The sequence below is a fragment of the Anomaloglossus baeobatrachus genome, chromosome 7 (assembly GCF_048569485.1).
Source record: "Anomaloglossus baeobatrachus isolate aAnoBae1 chromosome 7, aAnoBae1.hap1, whole genome shotgun sequence".
NCBI lineage: Eukaryota > Metazoa > Chordata > Amphibia > Anura > Aromobatidae > Anomaloglossus > Anomaloglossus baeobatrachus.
Window position 1 is genome coordinate 53,557,741 of NC_134359.1, and position 16,057 is coordinate 53,573,797.

General features: G+C 44.1%; 1 protein-coding gene across 1 annotated transcript in view; it reads left to right on the forward strand.

Annotated features, from left to right (window-relative positions):
- CERS6 (ceramide synthase 6) overlaps nucleotides 1–16,057 on the forward strand; it is a 350,340-nt gene that overhangs the window by 232,550 nt on the left and 101,733 nt on the right. The window contains exon 5 of the mRNA XM_075317290.1: nucleotides 10,112–10,162. Coding sequence (XP_075173405.1) covers nucleotides 10,112–10,162 — 51 coding nt within the window. The remainder of the gene's footprint in view (nucleotides 1–10,111; nucleotides 10,163–16,057) is intronic.

The window sequence follows — 16,057 nt, forward strand, 5'->3', positions numbered from 1 at the left end:
GTGCTCATTTATTAAACCTCCCCTTCCCTCCCCCTTAAAAAAAATTGCCGGATTTGCTACTTGTCCCGACAAGGGGGATGGGGTTTAAAAAAGAAATGATGCCCCAACATGGCCCTGGGTGGCAGCAGCTCCGGGTGGGCCCCTCTAGTCCCCCCAGTAGCTAAGCTACTGTCTGATGGGGCCTCATTCAAACACCCGTGTTTCATGTATGTAATGTTTCCATCCTTGTGTCTCCCGGATGGAACCAGGACCGGTGTTAAGGGTGAGCAAACTGGCCCTCACTACCAGGGTCTACAGCGGGAGCTACACTGATAAAAGCATTAAAACAATTAAAAAACATAAAAATACACATATTTGGTATCACTGCACTAGTAAAAGTCTGATCTATCAAAATATAAAGTAAATTGATCTGATTGGTAAACGGTGTAATGAGAAAAAAAATAAAAACTCCAAAATTGTAGTTTTTTGACCTCTGGAACATTGCAAGTAAAAAGCAATAAGAGGCGATCAAAACTTCATATCTGCTCCAAAATGGTATCCATACAAATGTCAGCCCAGGGTGCAAAAAAATGAGCCCTTGTATAGCCCCATATCCCAAAAAATGAAAACATTATGGGTTTTGAAATATGGCAACAAAAGCAAATTTTTTACAAATTTCAAAATTTTTTAAGTTTTTTACCACTTAAAGAAGAAAAAAAACCTATACATGTTTGATATCTGCGTAATCATTCTGATCTAAGCAAGTATCTTGCAAGGTCAGTTTTACAATATAGGGAACAATGTTAAATAAAAAGAACTCCACAAACAATTGTGGAATTGCACTTTTTTATATTTCAACGCAGTTGGAAATTTGTTCCCGTTTTCCAGAACACTATGTGGTAGAATGAATTGTTTCATTCAAAATTGCAACTCATTCCGCAAAAAACAAGCCCTGATATGGCTATGTGAATGAAGAATAAAAAAGTAATGGCTCTTGGAAGAAAGGGAGGGAAAAAAAGGAAAATCGGGAGGGAAAGGATTAACGTCCTTGTATTAGCCATATCATAGCAGGAGAGCTCCCCGCAGGTTTCATTCTTCAGATGTTCATGATGTGTTTACTAACAAACTAAAAACATAATAGGGATGATCGAATACCAAAATATACACTTCGACGAATATCCGACGAATAGGTCGGCACTATTCGACTATTCGCAAATATTCGATGCGCGATGTAAGTCTATGGAAAACTCGAATGATTTCACGTTGGACCTAATGGCGAGCTGCGGTGACTGAAGAAAAGGCTGAAATGGATAGGAAAAGGCAGAAACAGTATAAGCACAGCCTGTAGAAGGTGCGTGACTGCACTTCTGGTGTCTTGGAATAACGTGCTCAGAGCAGCACGCAATCATTTTTTTGACAAACAGAACGCAGGTCTTTCGGTCTCTCTCTTTGTCTGTCGGTCTCTGCCTCTCCCCCCCTCTCTCATGCTCACCGTTCACTGACCGATCACGAGCATGGCGCTGCACAGCTGTCGCACTGCTCCGGCGGCTTCTCCAGCTTTTGAAAATGCCGGCCGCTCATTATTCCATATCGTATTTTCTTCTTCCCCTACCCACCAGCGCCTATGATTGGTTGCATTCACACGCGCCCCCACGCTGAGTGACAGCTGTCTCACTGCAACCAATTACAGCCGCCAGTGGCCGGGTCTATGTAGTGCAGTAAAATAAATAAATAATTTAAAAAAAAATGGCGGCAGTCCCCCCAAATTATGACACCAGCCAAGATAAAGCCACACGGCTGAAGGCTGGTATTCTCAGGATGGGGAGCCCCACATTAAGGGGAGCCCCCCAGCCTAAAAATATCAGCCATCAGCCACCCGGAATTGCCGCATTCATTAGATGCGACAGCCCGGGACTCTACCCGGCTCATTCCGAATTGCCCTGGTACGGTGGCAATCAGGGTAATAAGGAGTTAATGGCAGCTCATAGCTGCCACTAAGTCCTAGGTTAATCATGGCGGGCGTCTATGAGACACCCCCAATGATTAACCTGTAAGTGAAAGTAAATAAACACATACACCCGAAAAAATCCTTTATTTGGAATAAAAACAAGACAAAAAAACCACCACCCTCTCTCACCACTTTATTAAAATCCCCAAATACCCCTCCAGGTCAAGCGTAATTCTCACGAGGTCCTGCAACACATCCAGCTCTGCTACATGAAGCTAACAGGAGAGGCCGTGGAACGCTGCCACTCCTGTGAGATCCACGCAGCAACTGACCTGCGTTCTGTTTGTTAAAAGAGCCATTTATAGAGCTGCTGGGGTACTCGGTCCCGGGCCATATATGTACGGGGATGCTGTGTCACGGGTGTGATATGGCCGTTGCCCAGTTCCGTGACCCTGGGGATGCTTTTAAAAAGGGGATATATATAGAGGGAAGATGAAAGAGTTTATGTCATGACGCCACTTGTGGGTTGCGGCTAAATAGTTGGAGCCGCCGCTGCACAGTTTCTCTCCACTGGGGCTTGTGGTGATGGCAGTTGTGATGTTGGGCCCTCCACAAGTAGGGCTGAGCCCCAGGGTGTAGATGATGGGGTGCGGCGTGGAAAGAACGGAGCCCACATGATGGGGATGCAGTGCAACTCTGATTTTACTCACAGCAGGTGATGACGCTGGACGGCTGGTTCAGACCACTGGTCCCTGTAGTCCCAGTGCTGGTGGGGTATCCTGATGGCTTCTTTCCCCCGCACCTCTCTGTCGTTTTGTGGAACCACGTAGCTTGGAGCATCTGGGAGTCCCCTCCTGTTAGTTGTCAGGCTCTGGTCCATATGGCGGGCACTGTGAACCCTGTAGGGTCGGTGCTCTGGTACGGTCCCTGGCTCAATAGTTACTGCTGGTGCCCCGGATTCTTGGCTCAGTAAGGTCCGTGAAGGTCCCCTCACTGTGAAGGTATTTGTTAGGCAGCTTGGAGCGTTCACCTAACCTAGGGCCCTGTGCTCTGTCGGTGCCGTGGTTCCAGGGGTACCTCATCGTACCCTCCCTGGCAACCACTCTCCTGTACCAGTCAGGTCACCGTTACACGACCCCGTCTTGAGACACGTCCATCTTCTTCAGTTGTCACTTCACACTCTCTTCTACTGTATCTCTCCTCCCGGGTTGCTGGCTAGTGGATTGAATCGGCTCCACCTCTAGGTGGCCATCCATTGGGTCCCCAACTAGTCAGTCACCCCTATCTAGGTGAGGGAACTGGGGATGTTATGTGTTTTGATTGGTACCGGCATTGAGCTTCCAGGTCCCTGGGGGTAGGCCCTGCATCCGTGACAGGATGCAGTACCTAGTAGTGCCCTGAAGGGTTCAGGGGCACTACATATACATGTGTGTGTATGTATGTATATGCCCTGTATACATGTGCTTGTGTAGGTATGTGCTCTGTATACAGTATATGTGTATGTGCGTTTGTGTGTGTGTATGTATGTGCTCTGTATACATATGTGTGTGTGTATGTCACACCCAGGGATATGGGGTACTCGGTTCTGGGCAGTATAGGTCTTGGGCAACTCACAGTGGTGGCTGTTACCCGATTCCGTTCCCTGGGCCCTTTTTGTAACGGACATATATACAGGGGAGAATGAGGTAATGTTCACATGTGACGCCACTCGCGGTGTTGCGGCTAAATGTAGGGAGCCGCCGCTGCAGAATGTCTCTATTGAGGCTGGTGGTATTTGCAGCTAGAATGGTAGACCCTCTGCAAGTAGGGTTTGCCCCATAGGATATCTGGTGTAGTGGGTGTTGGAAGAAGGTAGTCCACACAGAGGTTTAGTGCAACTGGTTTACTCACTGCTGGTAGATGTTAACTGTTTGCCCGAAGCCGGCTGGTTTCGCCTCCAGGTCCCCTTCGTCCCAGTGCCAGTCTGGTTCTATGGTACCTTCTTCCCCTGCACCTGTCTCTGGTAAGTGGGTCTCCGTAATATCGAACAACTGGGCGTCCCCGTCCTGTGGTTTGTCCGCCTGACGGTAGCGTGAACCCTGTGGGGCTGTAGTCTCTGGTCCTGTCCCCGGTTCTCCCTTTGCTACTGAGTCTGAAGATTCTTATGGTCAGCAAGGTCCTTGATGGTCCCCTTGCTGTGCAGGTGTTAACAGGTCGGTCTGAAGCACTTTCTTGTCTTAGGGTCCTGTATCCCGTCGGTGCTTAGTTCCGGGAGTACTCCACCATACTTCACCAGCAACCACTTCTCCTGGGTATTAGATTGTCACTTCACGTCCACCTTCACACACTACACTCTACTGACTGACTTCTCTCCACAATCTGCCCCTCCCACCTGGTCAACTAGTGGACTGGTTTGGCTCCACCTCTAGGCAGCCATCCATTGGTCCAACCCTAGCTAAGTACCATTGTTTGGGGGATTGTTGGGGAAAAACTGGGATTACTTGGGTTATTGGTGTTACCGACACTGGGGTTCTGGGTCCCTAAGGGGGTAGGCCCTGCATCCTTGTGGGGATGCAGAACCTTGTAGCACTTCAGGGGCGCTACATGTTTGTATGTGCTGTGTATAAATGTGTATTGTGTGCTATGTGTGTATTCATATGAGAGTGTAACAAAGTGTGTGTAACATACTGTGTGTGTGTAGCATCCATTTATAAGCCCAGGATGTACAGATAAGAGTTCATAGGTGTAAACAGGTTGGCAATCACCCAACGATCTTAGTAAAATGCGGCTCATTGATCGGGTGATTGTTTATGGCGGAATAAACATCCTTGTTCTCAGCAGCACATCACCCAGTGCACACTGCAAATGTGCTACTCATAATGTGATACTATATGTGGACAGATTGATCTATTAGTGATTTTTCTGTTCCCACCAGTCTTCCTCATTCTGTGTAAAGAGGCCAGAAACAAGCACCCAAGGACAAACTATTGTCAATCGCACACTTTTAAGGCCCCGTTACACACTACGATTTATCTGACGATATGTCTTCGGGGTCACGGTTTCCGTGACGCACATCCGTCATCGTTAGCGACGTCGTTGCGTGTGACACCTATGAGCGACTCTGAACGATCGCAAATAGGGTGAAAATCTTTGACCGTTGACACGTCGTCCAGTTTCAAAAATATTGTTCGTCGTTTGGAACGCAGCAGACATATTGCTACGCTTGACACCCTGCCAACGACGAACAACATCCACACAACCGCCTTTGTCAAACAATATATCGCTGAACGATGTAGCGTCGTTTGTGAGATCGTTACGTGTGACCGCTACTAAACGACCTATGAGCGATCTCGGCAAATCGTAACTACGATCTGGGCGTTTCACATCGTTTAAGAGATCATCAGATAAATCGTAGCGTGTAACGGGGCCTTTACGCTACCAGTCTGAGCTCAATGTATGTAAATGCAACCTAAATGGTTTTGCATACAACAAAAAGGGACAAAACGCTGATGGTAAAAGCTGACTCATGGACCAAACACTGATGAATATCTCGACGTTTTGTTTTTTTTATGTACCAGGAAAATGACTGACGCTAATCTATGTGTGATCTGTATGTAATCTGTGTGTGATCTGCCTCCGTTCATGGTACAATTCCGCAAGAGAAACCTGAGGATCAGCTATTTATTCGAGTGCAAATACGAGTGTAATTTGGTTCACATGAGATTTCGTTCGTCTGAACATTATATGAAATTACTTCTTATTATCTGAGGTTGTGTTTTTTGCATTGTGGATGAAAATGACTATATCCTGGAGATGTTCCACTGGGTGCTCCGGCTGAGAATCGGTGAGGTTATGACACTTCCAGTGAAGCTTAGCCTTAAATACACCTAAATGATTTTCCAGAACAATGCCCGCACTACCCGCTGCGAGAACACAGCAATTGAAGAACAGTCTTCAAAGAACATATCGAAAATGACAACGTGTCAGGATAACTTTTCCTGCAAATGCAAGTAAGGCCGATTACGTCCCAAAAGTCTGAGCTTAAAACCGTCACCGCTAAATCCACTTATTGTAGATCTCCACGTAACAGAGGTTATGAAGGTAGTTGAATTTGTCAACTAATTAAGATATCTGCTTCTATAAGAAAATATTTAAAGTTGCTTGATTTCACAATGCAAACAAACACAAATTGTATACAATATTGAATACATCTTTTAATCCTGATTTATTTACTTTGAAAATCTTTGTCAGAATTGCTGTATAATCCTAAAAGAAGTCATAAGTCCAAGTGCATTCAGTCTCCATCACGTTGCAGCTTGTACTGAACACTGTGAGATTTCAGCAGCAACAGGGAGGAGGGATAGTGAGGAGCTCTCAATTAGGCTAGGTTAAGGGCGCTTTACACGCTACAATATATCTTACAATGTGTCGGCAGGGTCACGTCGTAAGTGACGCACATCCGGCATCGTAAGTTATATTGTAAAGTGTGACAGCTACGTGTGATTGTGTAGTGGGTGGGCCTACCCCCTACTAGTCTAGCATAGATAACCCGGCACTGTTGTTATTAAAAATGTTTTATTATTGTATATGATGTGTTAGGGCACCCCCTAGTGGCCGGGTGGGACGGCTGTTGCCACCGGGGAGGAGGAGTCGGCCGGATTGCTAGGCAAGGTCTGAATGTGTGTGAGATAGAAAGATCCGGGTCAGCGGAGTGTGAACATCTGGAGCGGCAAGTGCGATTGTGTGAGCGGAACATCAGGGGACACCGGAGATAAGGAGGTGGACGCAACCTCAAAGCCTATTCTGCCGGTGTGGGTCCGGTGTATGCTTGGCTGAAGAGTGGGAGTCCAGTGGCGCAACCTCAAAGCCTATTCTGCCGGTGTGGGTCCGGTGTATGCTTGGCTGAAGAGTGGGAGTCCAGTGGCGCAATCCCAAAGCCTATTCTGCCGGTGTGGGTCCGGTGTATGCTTGGCTGAAGAGTGGGAGAAGTACTCTGGGCATATCCCCATCAGAGGGTGCGTTTGGGCAGGTTGTCCCCAGCTCCACTACTATTGCCGGAATCCGCTGACCGGAGTGTTTTTGTCCTCTTTAACTTTGTGAATAAATGTCGTTTTTATTGCATCTGGACTGTTGCCTGCAGCCTCTTTGTGCATCGGCCGATGAAGACACCGACATACACTCTCTCAACATTAAAGAAGTGATGAAGCCAGGGATGGTCCTTGAATACAGTGCTGCCACGACTACACAGCCAGAGGCCTCCCTGGCTGGTCATTTCAATTGCACGTTAAAACGTTTATCACACGCACGTCATTCGATTCCTAAAAATTGAACGTGATGTTGTTCAATGTTCCCGAGGCAGCACACATCGCAGTGTGTGACACCCCAGGAACGATGAACAGATCTTATCTACGTCCCGCGGCTCCCGCCGGCTATGCGGAAGGAAGGAGGTGGGCAGGATGTTTACGTCCCGCTTATCTCCGGCCCTCCGCTTCTATTGGCCGGCTGCCGCGTGACGTCGCTGTGACGCCGAACGTCCCTCCCACTCCAGGAAGTGGACGTTCGCCGCCCACATCGAGGTCGTATGGACGGGTAAGTACGTGTGATGGGAAAAAATCGTTTGTGCGACACGTTCAACAAATTGAACGTGGCGCACATACGATGGGGACAGTTACGATTGCATACGATATCATATGCTAAATCGTAACGTGTAAAGCAGGCTTAAGTGGAAATAGACGTAAACTTTGATAAGGGATTATAAATAGTGATATACGGACCTGGACTGTACATATCCAGATACGCACGGGTTCAGAAGTACATAAGCGCCAGGCCCCAGCCAAAGTTCCCAGAAAACTCCAGGTAATGAGAACTTTGGAAAAATAAAAAAATAAGAAGAAAGCAGGTGCCCTATACTTACTGGTCTCCGGAGCGGCTGCAACTGCTTCGTGGGCTGCTCATTATACTTCCGGGGCCATCATTTACCTTCCTAAAAATAGCAGCCTGCAACCACTCAGGATTGTCACATCATCATTATTCACTTTATCCGGCTCTACCCATGGCACAGTGGCAATTGGGTAATAAGGGGTTAATGGCAGCTCACAGCTGCCACAAAGCCCTAGATTAGTAATTGAGAGGTGTCTATGAGACCCCCCATTACTAATCTATAAGTGAAAATAAATAAACACAAACACAGAAAAAATACTTTATTTGAAATTTATTAACCCCCAAAGCACCACACGAGGTCCCATGATGATTCAAGCTCTGCTACATCTGATGTGACATAGAACATGATTGCCCGCTGTGAGCTTTAGGCAGAGACTGAGCCGCACCATGAGTGGTGAGGTCACTCAGGCTATTTGCATCACAGCTGGAGGTTCCCACGGTCTTCCACCTGTAATCACAGGTAACCTCACCTGAGGTCACTCAGTTTAATGAGGTCACCTCAAGTGACTCGAGTACCGAGTATAATGTAAATCAATGGGAAATTCGATCATTTTCAAACTCAGATGCTCAAGGGTCAATCACGCAATGAGGTATGGCAAGTATGCTTGCTCATCACCATTTATAAAGTGTATGGTGGTGTCATTATATTTTTATTGATACCATATGATGTGTGCCCAGAGAAGCTACTGCACATGGCCTAATCCTGAGTCAGTCCTTATTCACACGTCCATATTGGTCATTTGCGGGCCATCTTCTTCCACTGATAGTTGACGGACACATTTTATTCTATATTATTTACATGTCCAATGATTCTCTTCAAATAATCACAGATACACATTAATCTGTTCTTTGAAGAAAACACGTAGCACAAGGATGGCATTGATGTTCTGTCCATTTTTGTACGGACTGCTTCATAGTGGATGCTTGGAAAAACTCTTTGGGACTTTTTATGGTATGAGAAAAATGGATGGTAAAAAGGTGACGCATGGAAAAAAAATGTACACTCAGTAGTGAGTAGGGTCTAAATCTTGCCATACACACTAGATAGCTGTCAGCCAACGATTTTTTGGCACAGTATCTCCATCTACAGAAATTCTTGACTTGATTAACCGCTCTTGTATTCTTTATGTAAAAGCTGGGGACAAAGAGCGCAAATAGGGTCTTGCCAGATATAAAAAGTGAAGTGTGCAGGAGATTACACTCACTTTTTAGGGGGGTGATAGTCACAACCCCTATGCAGGCATTAAGATAATGGCGGCTGCCACAGTCCCATGTGGAGAGATCTTCAGTGCTGGAAAGGAGAAGCGTGGTTAATGCCGCAATGTCGCCAAAAAGGAGGAAAAATGTTGATTTAATACATAAAAATATTTTATTTCATAGGTCTACGCGTTTCAGGGATCGAGTCCCCTTCTTCAGGACCAAAATGGAAAATCAACAATATCAAACTGATTAGACTGTTGGCCATTCTCGACGAATCGGCAGGTTTAGCTGAATTTTACCTAATGTGCATATATCCAGGGATTGGAGCTCTAGCATTTACTCTATCCAAAAATAATCAAAGAGGTGGTTCACCCATATTTTTTTGTTTACTAGATCGATATTACATTGAGAAACAATGTTTCTCTCAAACACCTTATGTTGGCAATAGTGCCAATGAGAGGCGCTATTGCAGACCGCTGTTCCCCATGCCTGACCCCCGGGCTCCGTGACCTCGGAGATCCGGTGATGTCACATCAAGTTCCTGTTGACCTGACATCAGCGTGGCTGGCCGCAGTCTTCCTGACTCACTGGGCTGTGGGCGGTGTTTCACCGCTCGTCACAGCCCAGCGTGTCTCCTGCTTGCAGTGCTCTGCTGTGAGGGAGGAATGAGGAGGGAGCTGATGGGCTGTGACGAGCAGTGAAACACCAGCCACAGCCCATCACTCACGGACACTGCAGCCGGCCGCGGTGATGTCAGGTTAACAGGAACTTGACGTGACATCACCAGATCCCAGAGGTCACAGAGCCCGGGGGTCAGGCATGGCGAACAGCGGTCCTCAATAGCGCCTCTCACAGGCACTATTGCAAACATAAGATATTTGAGGGAAAAATTGTTTCTCAACATAATATCGATCTCTATCGAAAATAAAAAATATGGGTGAACCACTCTTTTAAGTCATTACTAAAGGATAAACTCTTCTTGAAAATTGGATGGAAAATATGTTGCAATTAAATCACTTTTTATCTTTTGCTTATTTTCTCATTTCCTTTCCTTCTTAATTTTAGACTCCTTGGCTCTGGAACACAAGACAGTGTTGGTACAACTATCCCTATCAGGTAATGACAATTTTCACAATGAGAAGATGCTAGCAATCAAGTAACAGTGCATTTCACAAATTTTACTTGCTTATATATCAGAAAGTATACATCCGATCTCACAACGAAGGGTATGTATAGAATCAGCATGATTAGTATAGCACTGGCTTTAGTTCATATAGGAAAATCCTGATGGTTGGTCCTCTTTAAGCAAAAGGACAAAAAAGTAAGAAAAAAAAATAGGAGGAAAAAATGTAGCTGTATTTACCAACACAATAATAATGCACTACAGGATGCAGCAGTTCCCCTTGGTAAAGGCAGAAGCAACACAATACTGTTGATAAAAAATTGTTTAAAAGAACTGAAGTCCTCAGTGGTTGATATCTTTTAATGGCTAACTGAAAAGATGGTAATAATAGCAAGCTTTCGAGACTACTTAGGTCTCTTCATCAGGCATGGTATGATACAAAATCTGAAGAGTCACATATTTATACACAACAGGACGTAGAATGGGGCAGTAAATAAAACAAGCTATGTGAAGAAGAACTATCAGTATGGCAAGAGGACAAACTGTTGTGGCCATAAATATTGCTGCAGTTCAGTGTGAAAGTTTTATTGTCCTCTGATTAGGGTCTGGTCCAGGCTGTGACGCGCTCGGTTGGTCAGAGGAGCACATCTCTTAACTGATGTAAAAACTTCTTTTAAGAAGCATCATTGTCAGAAGCTCCCTGTCCTCTCCAACAACAACAGGAACATTTCCCTGCAACCAGAAAAAATGTAAGACCTGTCCATTTATATTGACAACGGACAAGATAAAGATTCCCAGATCACATCAGGACTACAAGATCCCAGGTACCTTCAGCTGCACCACAACCAATGTGGTGTACTTAATTATATGTACCAAATGTCCAACTGGGGGTCTGTATGTAGGGGAGACCGGACAACAGCTCAGGACAAGGATGAATTCTCACCGCCACACAATTAGGGAAAAAAGGATGGTTCTTGTGGCCAAACATTTTTGTAACCCAGATCACAGCATCATGGACATGAAATTGCTGGTATTGAAAGGGAATTTCAAGTCCCAGAGAGATAGGAGACTTTGGGAGTACAAACTTATGATGACCTTTGACACATTCAGAGCAGGAATGAAGGGGTCTCATGGATTCATGTCTTTTTACATCAATTAAGAGATGTGCTCCTCTGACCATCCGAGCGCGTCACAGCCTGGACCAGACCCTGATCAGAGGACAATAAAACTTTCACACTGAACTGCAGCAATATTCATGGCCACAACAGTTTGTCCCCCTGCCATACTGATAGTTCTGTTTCTTATAACTTGGTTTTGTTTTTTTTTTTGTTTTGTTTTTTTTTACTGCACTTTTCTATGTCCTGTTGTGTATAAATATGTGACTCTTCAGATTTTGTGTTATACCATGCCTGATGAAGAGAACTGAGTAGTCTGGAAAGCTTGCAATTATTACCATCTTTTCAGTTAGCCAATAAAAGGTCTCAACCACTGAGGACTTCAGTTCTTTTAAACAATTTTTTATCTCTACTGGCTAACACGGTACAAAGATATATTTTACCTGTATCACAATACTGTTGATAAAGCAACCTCACACACACTTGGTTGGCCTGATGTTGCCAGTTATCTATTGATTTTAGCTGGTGTCAGATTAGAAATAATAAGATGACTGAATAGTGTCACAACTTTATGTGTAGGTGAGATGGATGGATGGATAGATGTGAGCTCTATAGTAATAATTGGGTTTTATGCATTTTAGGCTCCTCCATTGCAGCATTCAGCCCTACATTTAATATATAAAGCTGAGTGTATGTATGTGTGTGTATGTATGTGTGTATGTCCGCTAAAGAAATCCGCACCGTCGCATATACAATCACAAAATTTTGTACAGACACCCAGTGTGGCTCAGGGAACATCGTAGACTATGTTTTGATGGGAAAATTTAACACCGCGCTTTACAGTTACTCTCCAAAAAACCCGCTTACATTAAAGTGAATGGAGCTGGGAGTTACAGGTCATTAATAGGAGCTGTGATTGGTTGTTATAGGAACAAAGGAAATTGTTAGTATAAGAAGCTTATGTGTGAGGTAATATGATGTCGGTGGAGAGACAGACACAGACAGGCACAGACTGAGAGACAGACAGAGAGGGAGACTGACAGAGAGAGACAGACAGATACAGACAGACAGAAAAAGAGGCAGACAGGGAAAGAGACAGACAGAGGCAGAAAGGGAAAAAGACATAGACAAACAGACAGAGACAGATAGGAAAAAAAGCCAAACAGACAGAGAAAGAGACAGACAGAAAGACACACGGGGAAAGAGACAGACAGAGGCAGATAGGAAAAGAGACAGAGACAGACAGAGACAGACAGGGAAAAAAGGCAGACAGATAGGGAAAGACATACAGGGAAAGAAACAGACAGAGGCAGACAGTGAAAGAGGCAGACAGTGAAAGAGGCAGACAAGGAAAGAGGCAGACAGGGAAAGAGGCAGACAGGGAAAGAGGCAGACAGGGAAAGAGGCAGACAGGGAAAGAGGAAGACAGGGAAAGAGGAAGACAGGGAAAGAGGCAGACAGGGAAAGAGGCAGACAGGGAAAGAGGCAGACAGGGAAAGACGCAGACAGGGAAAGACGCAGACAGGGAAAGAGGCAGACAGGGAAAGAGGCAGACAGGGAAAGAGGCAGACAGGGAAAGAGACAGACAGGGAAAGAGACAGACAAAGACAAAGAGACAGACAAAAGCAGACAGGAAAAGAGTCAGACAGACAGAGACTGACAGGCCAATAGACAGACAGACAGACAGGGAAAGAGACAAATAGACAGAAAGACAGAGACACATAGAGATAGAGACAGACAGAAACAGAGAGACAGACAGAGAGAAGAGAGACAGACAGAAACATAGACAGACAGACATATAGACAGAGAGAGACAGACAGAGTTAGACAAAGAGATACAGAGACAGACAGGAAAAGTGACAGAGAGACAGACAGAAGCAAACAGGGACAGTGACTGACAGGCCAAGAGACCGACAGACAGAGAGAGAGACAGACAATCACAGAGATAGAGAGACAGACAGAAAGAGACTGGGAGAGAGACAGAGAAACAGTTACTATCCCAGGCATCGCCGGGTACCATAGCTAGTTTCAATCCTTATAAAATGAAAGATCTTGATTGACGCCCGTTATAAGTGATGGCCATCATGTAATGCATCCTTTTTTATTTTCTGTCCTATGACGTAACAGAAAACAGAAAATGTTAATACAGATGTGACCCTAGCCTAGAGCCTTAGATTAACTGATGTATAATCTTAATTGAGCTCTAAGCATTCTGGAAGTTGTCCTCAGTTACAGCGGTTTCTCCCAATAATACATTACAGTTTTGTAGCTGATTTCATTATACTGTACTGCAGTCCTCCACTGGTTATATTTTCGAGGTTTTTGTTCTCCAAGGTCTTTGTGGATATACCGTAATATGTAGAGGTTAGCGGTGGTAAAGTCCGCCTGTGGGATTGGTATTTGAACAGTGATACAACAAAATATACTTCTAAAAAATCACATTGCAAAATTCAACATTTGATAAAAATGTGAACAGACAGCATGAAAGATTTTTTTTTTTAAACCCTGAAGGATCACATCTGTTACTCAGTGTTACAGAGATATATGGAAGCTGCTGATCTTTGCTGAGGCAATTTTTTATATTCTAGATACAGCTGTTTAATTTCTTCTCCACAATCGCTCCTTTACCTCATAATCTGGGACCTACTCAGTTAGTGGTCTATGAATAAAATACAAATAATGAAGTTATTTCTAGTAAAGAACACAATTTTTTTTATCTGAGAGAGAATAATACATATTAATTATCAATTACCCAAAACAAATTGAACATAATTAGGATTTATCTATAAGAACTCACCTATATGTGATGACAGACTAATAACAACAATGTAAATACTAGATGTAATGCTTTGTGTGCCCCGCAGGGAAAAATAATTGTTCTACTGCAGGGGTGAATAACCTCTTTTGGTCTGAGGGCTACATTGCAATACTGAACCAATCCCAAGGGCAGCAAAACATTTAAAGGCATACTTAAATGAATACATCACCAGAACCAGCATCAGTACATTAATACATCACCAAAGCCAAGTTTTGAATGTTTCAGAAATTTTTGCTCCAAAAAAATAACTTTATGCATAAGCTATATTACACCGCGTTTTTGGAGCAGACTCTCAGCAAATCCTCCTCATAATCTCAAAACTCTAAATTTAGAGTTTTTTTTAAATTTTAAGATGGCCATGAAGCACATTTTCGATTGCTACATGTGTACACGATCAGAACCACTGTCAGCACATGAATGTAATGCCAGAACAACCATCAGCACATGAATGCAGTGCCAGAACCATCTTGTGTACATGAATTCAGCTCCAGAACCATCGTCAGTGCATGAATGAGGCATCAGAACCACCATTAGCACATGAATGTAGCACCAGAATGACTGTCAGTAGATGAATGGAGCACAAGAACCACTGTCACCACATGAATGCGTGCCAAAACCACTGTCAGTTGATGAAATCAGTGCCAGAACCAACATCAGTCCATGAATTCAGCATCAAAACCACCATCAATACATTAATGCAGCATCAGAACCACCGTCAGTATGTGAATGCAGCAACAGAACCATCATCAGTACATTAATGCAGCTTCATGTCCACCATCAGTGCATGAATGCAATGCCAGAACCAGTCAGTATATGAATGCAGCATCAGAACCACAGTTAGTCCATAAATACAGCATCAGAACCACCATCAGTACATGAATGCAGTGCCAGAACCACATTCAGTGCGTGAATGCAATGACAAACCCATCTTCACTGCATGAATGCAGTGCCAGAATGACCATCAGTATATGAATACAATGCCAGAGTGACCGTCAGTACATAAATTCAGCAACAAAACCACCGTCAGCACATGAATGCAGTGCCAGAACCACCATTCGTACATGAATGCAGCGCCAGAACCATCATAAGTACATGAAAACAGTTCTAGAACCACCATCAGAACATGAATGCAGCTACATAGCCACCATCAATACATGAATGCAGCGCCTGAAAGACCGTCAGTATAGGAAGGCAGCATCAGAGCCACAGTCAGCCTATGAATGAGGCATCGGAACCACAGTCAGCACATGAATGAGGCATCAGAACCACTGTCAGCACATGAATGCAGCACCATAACTACCTTCAGTGTATGAATATATCACCATAACCACCGTGAGCACATGAATAAATCACCAAGTTTAGTATAGCAATCAATTGCAATGTCAGGTCAGCCCCATGTACAATTGTATCGCATGTCATCATTACCGTTGTTGGTTATTAAAAATAGAATCCCACGTCATTTTCTTTTTTAAATTATTTAAATAAATAATGAAAAAAAATGCCATGGGTTCCCCCCTATTTTTCAAAACCAGCCAAGGTAAAGCTGACAGAAGGGGGCCGGTATTATCAGTGTGGGAAGGCCCATGGTTATTTGGCCCTTTCCGGCCATAAAATAGCAGCCTGCAGCCACCGTAAATGTGGCGCATTCATTAATACATTCATTAATTTAATGGTTTATTCGCTCATTGATTTGATGTAAAAAAAATAATATACATTTTCAATCCTTATTGAAAGAATGTAAGGAAAAATGAAAGGTTATAAAAAAAAATCTATTTTGTAATAAATATTTCATCCGACCCTTCATACCTCATTTAAGTGGCTGGACATTATCTTGTGTGATGAATCTCACACCGGGGGTCTTCTTCCTGTGAAGCTACAGTTGCTTTTGTCTTAGATAGGCTATTTATCTACGGCATAAAGAAAATATGAGATCTTAGCAGGATGCCATGACTTCCT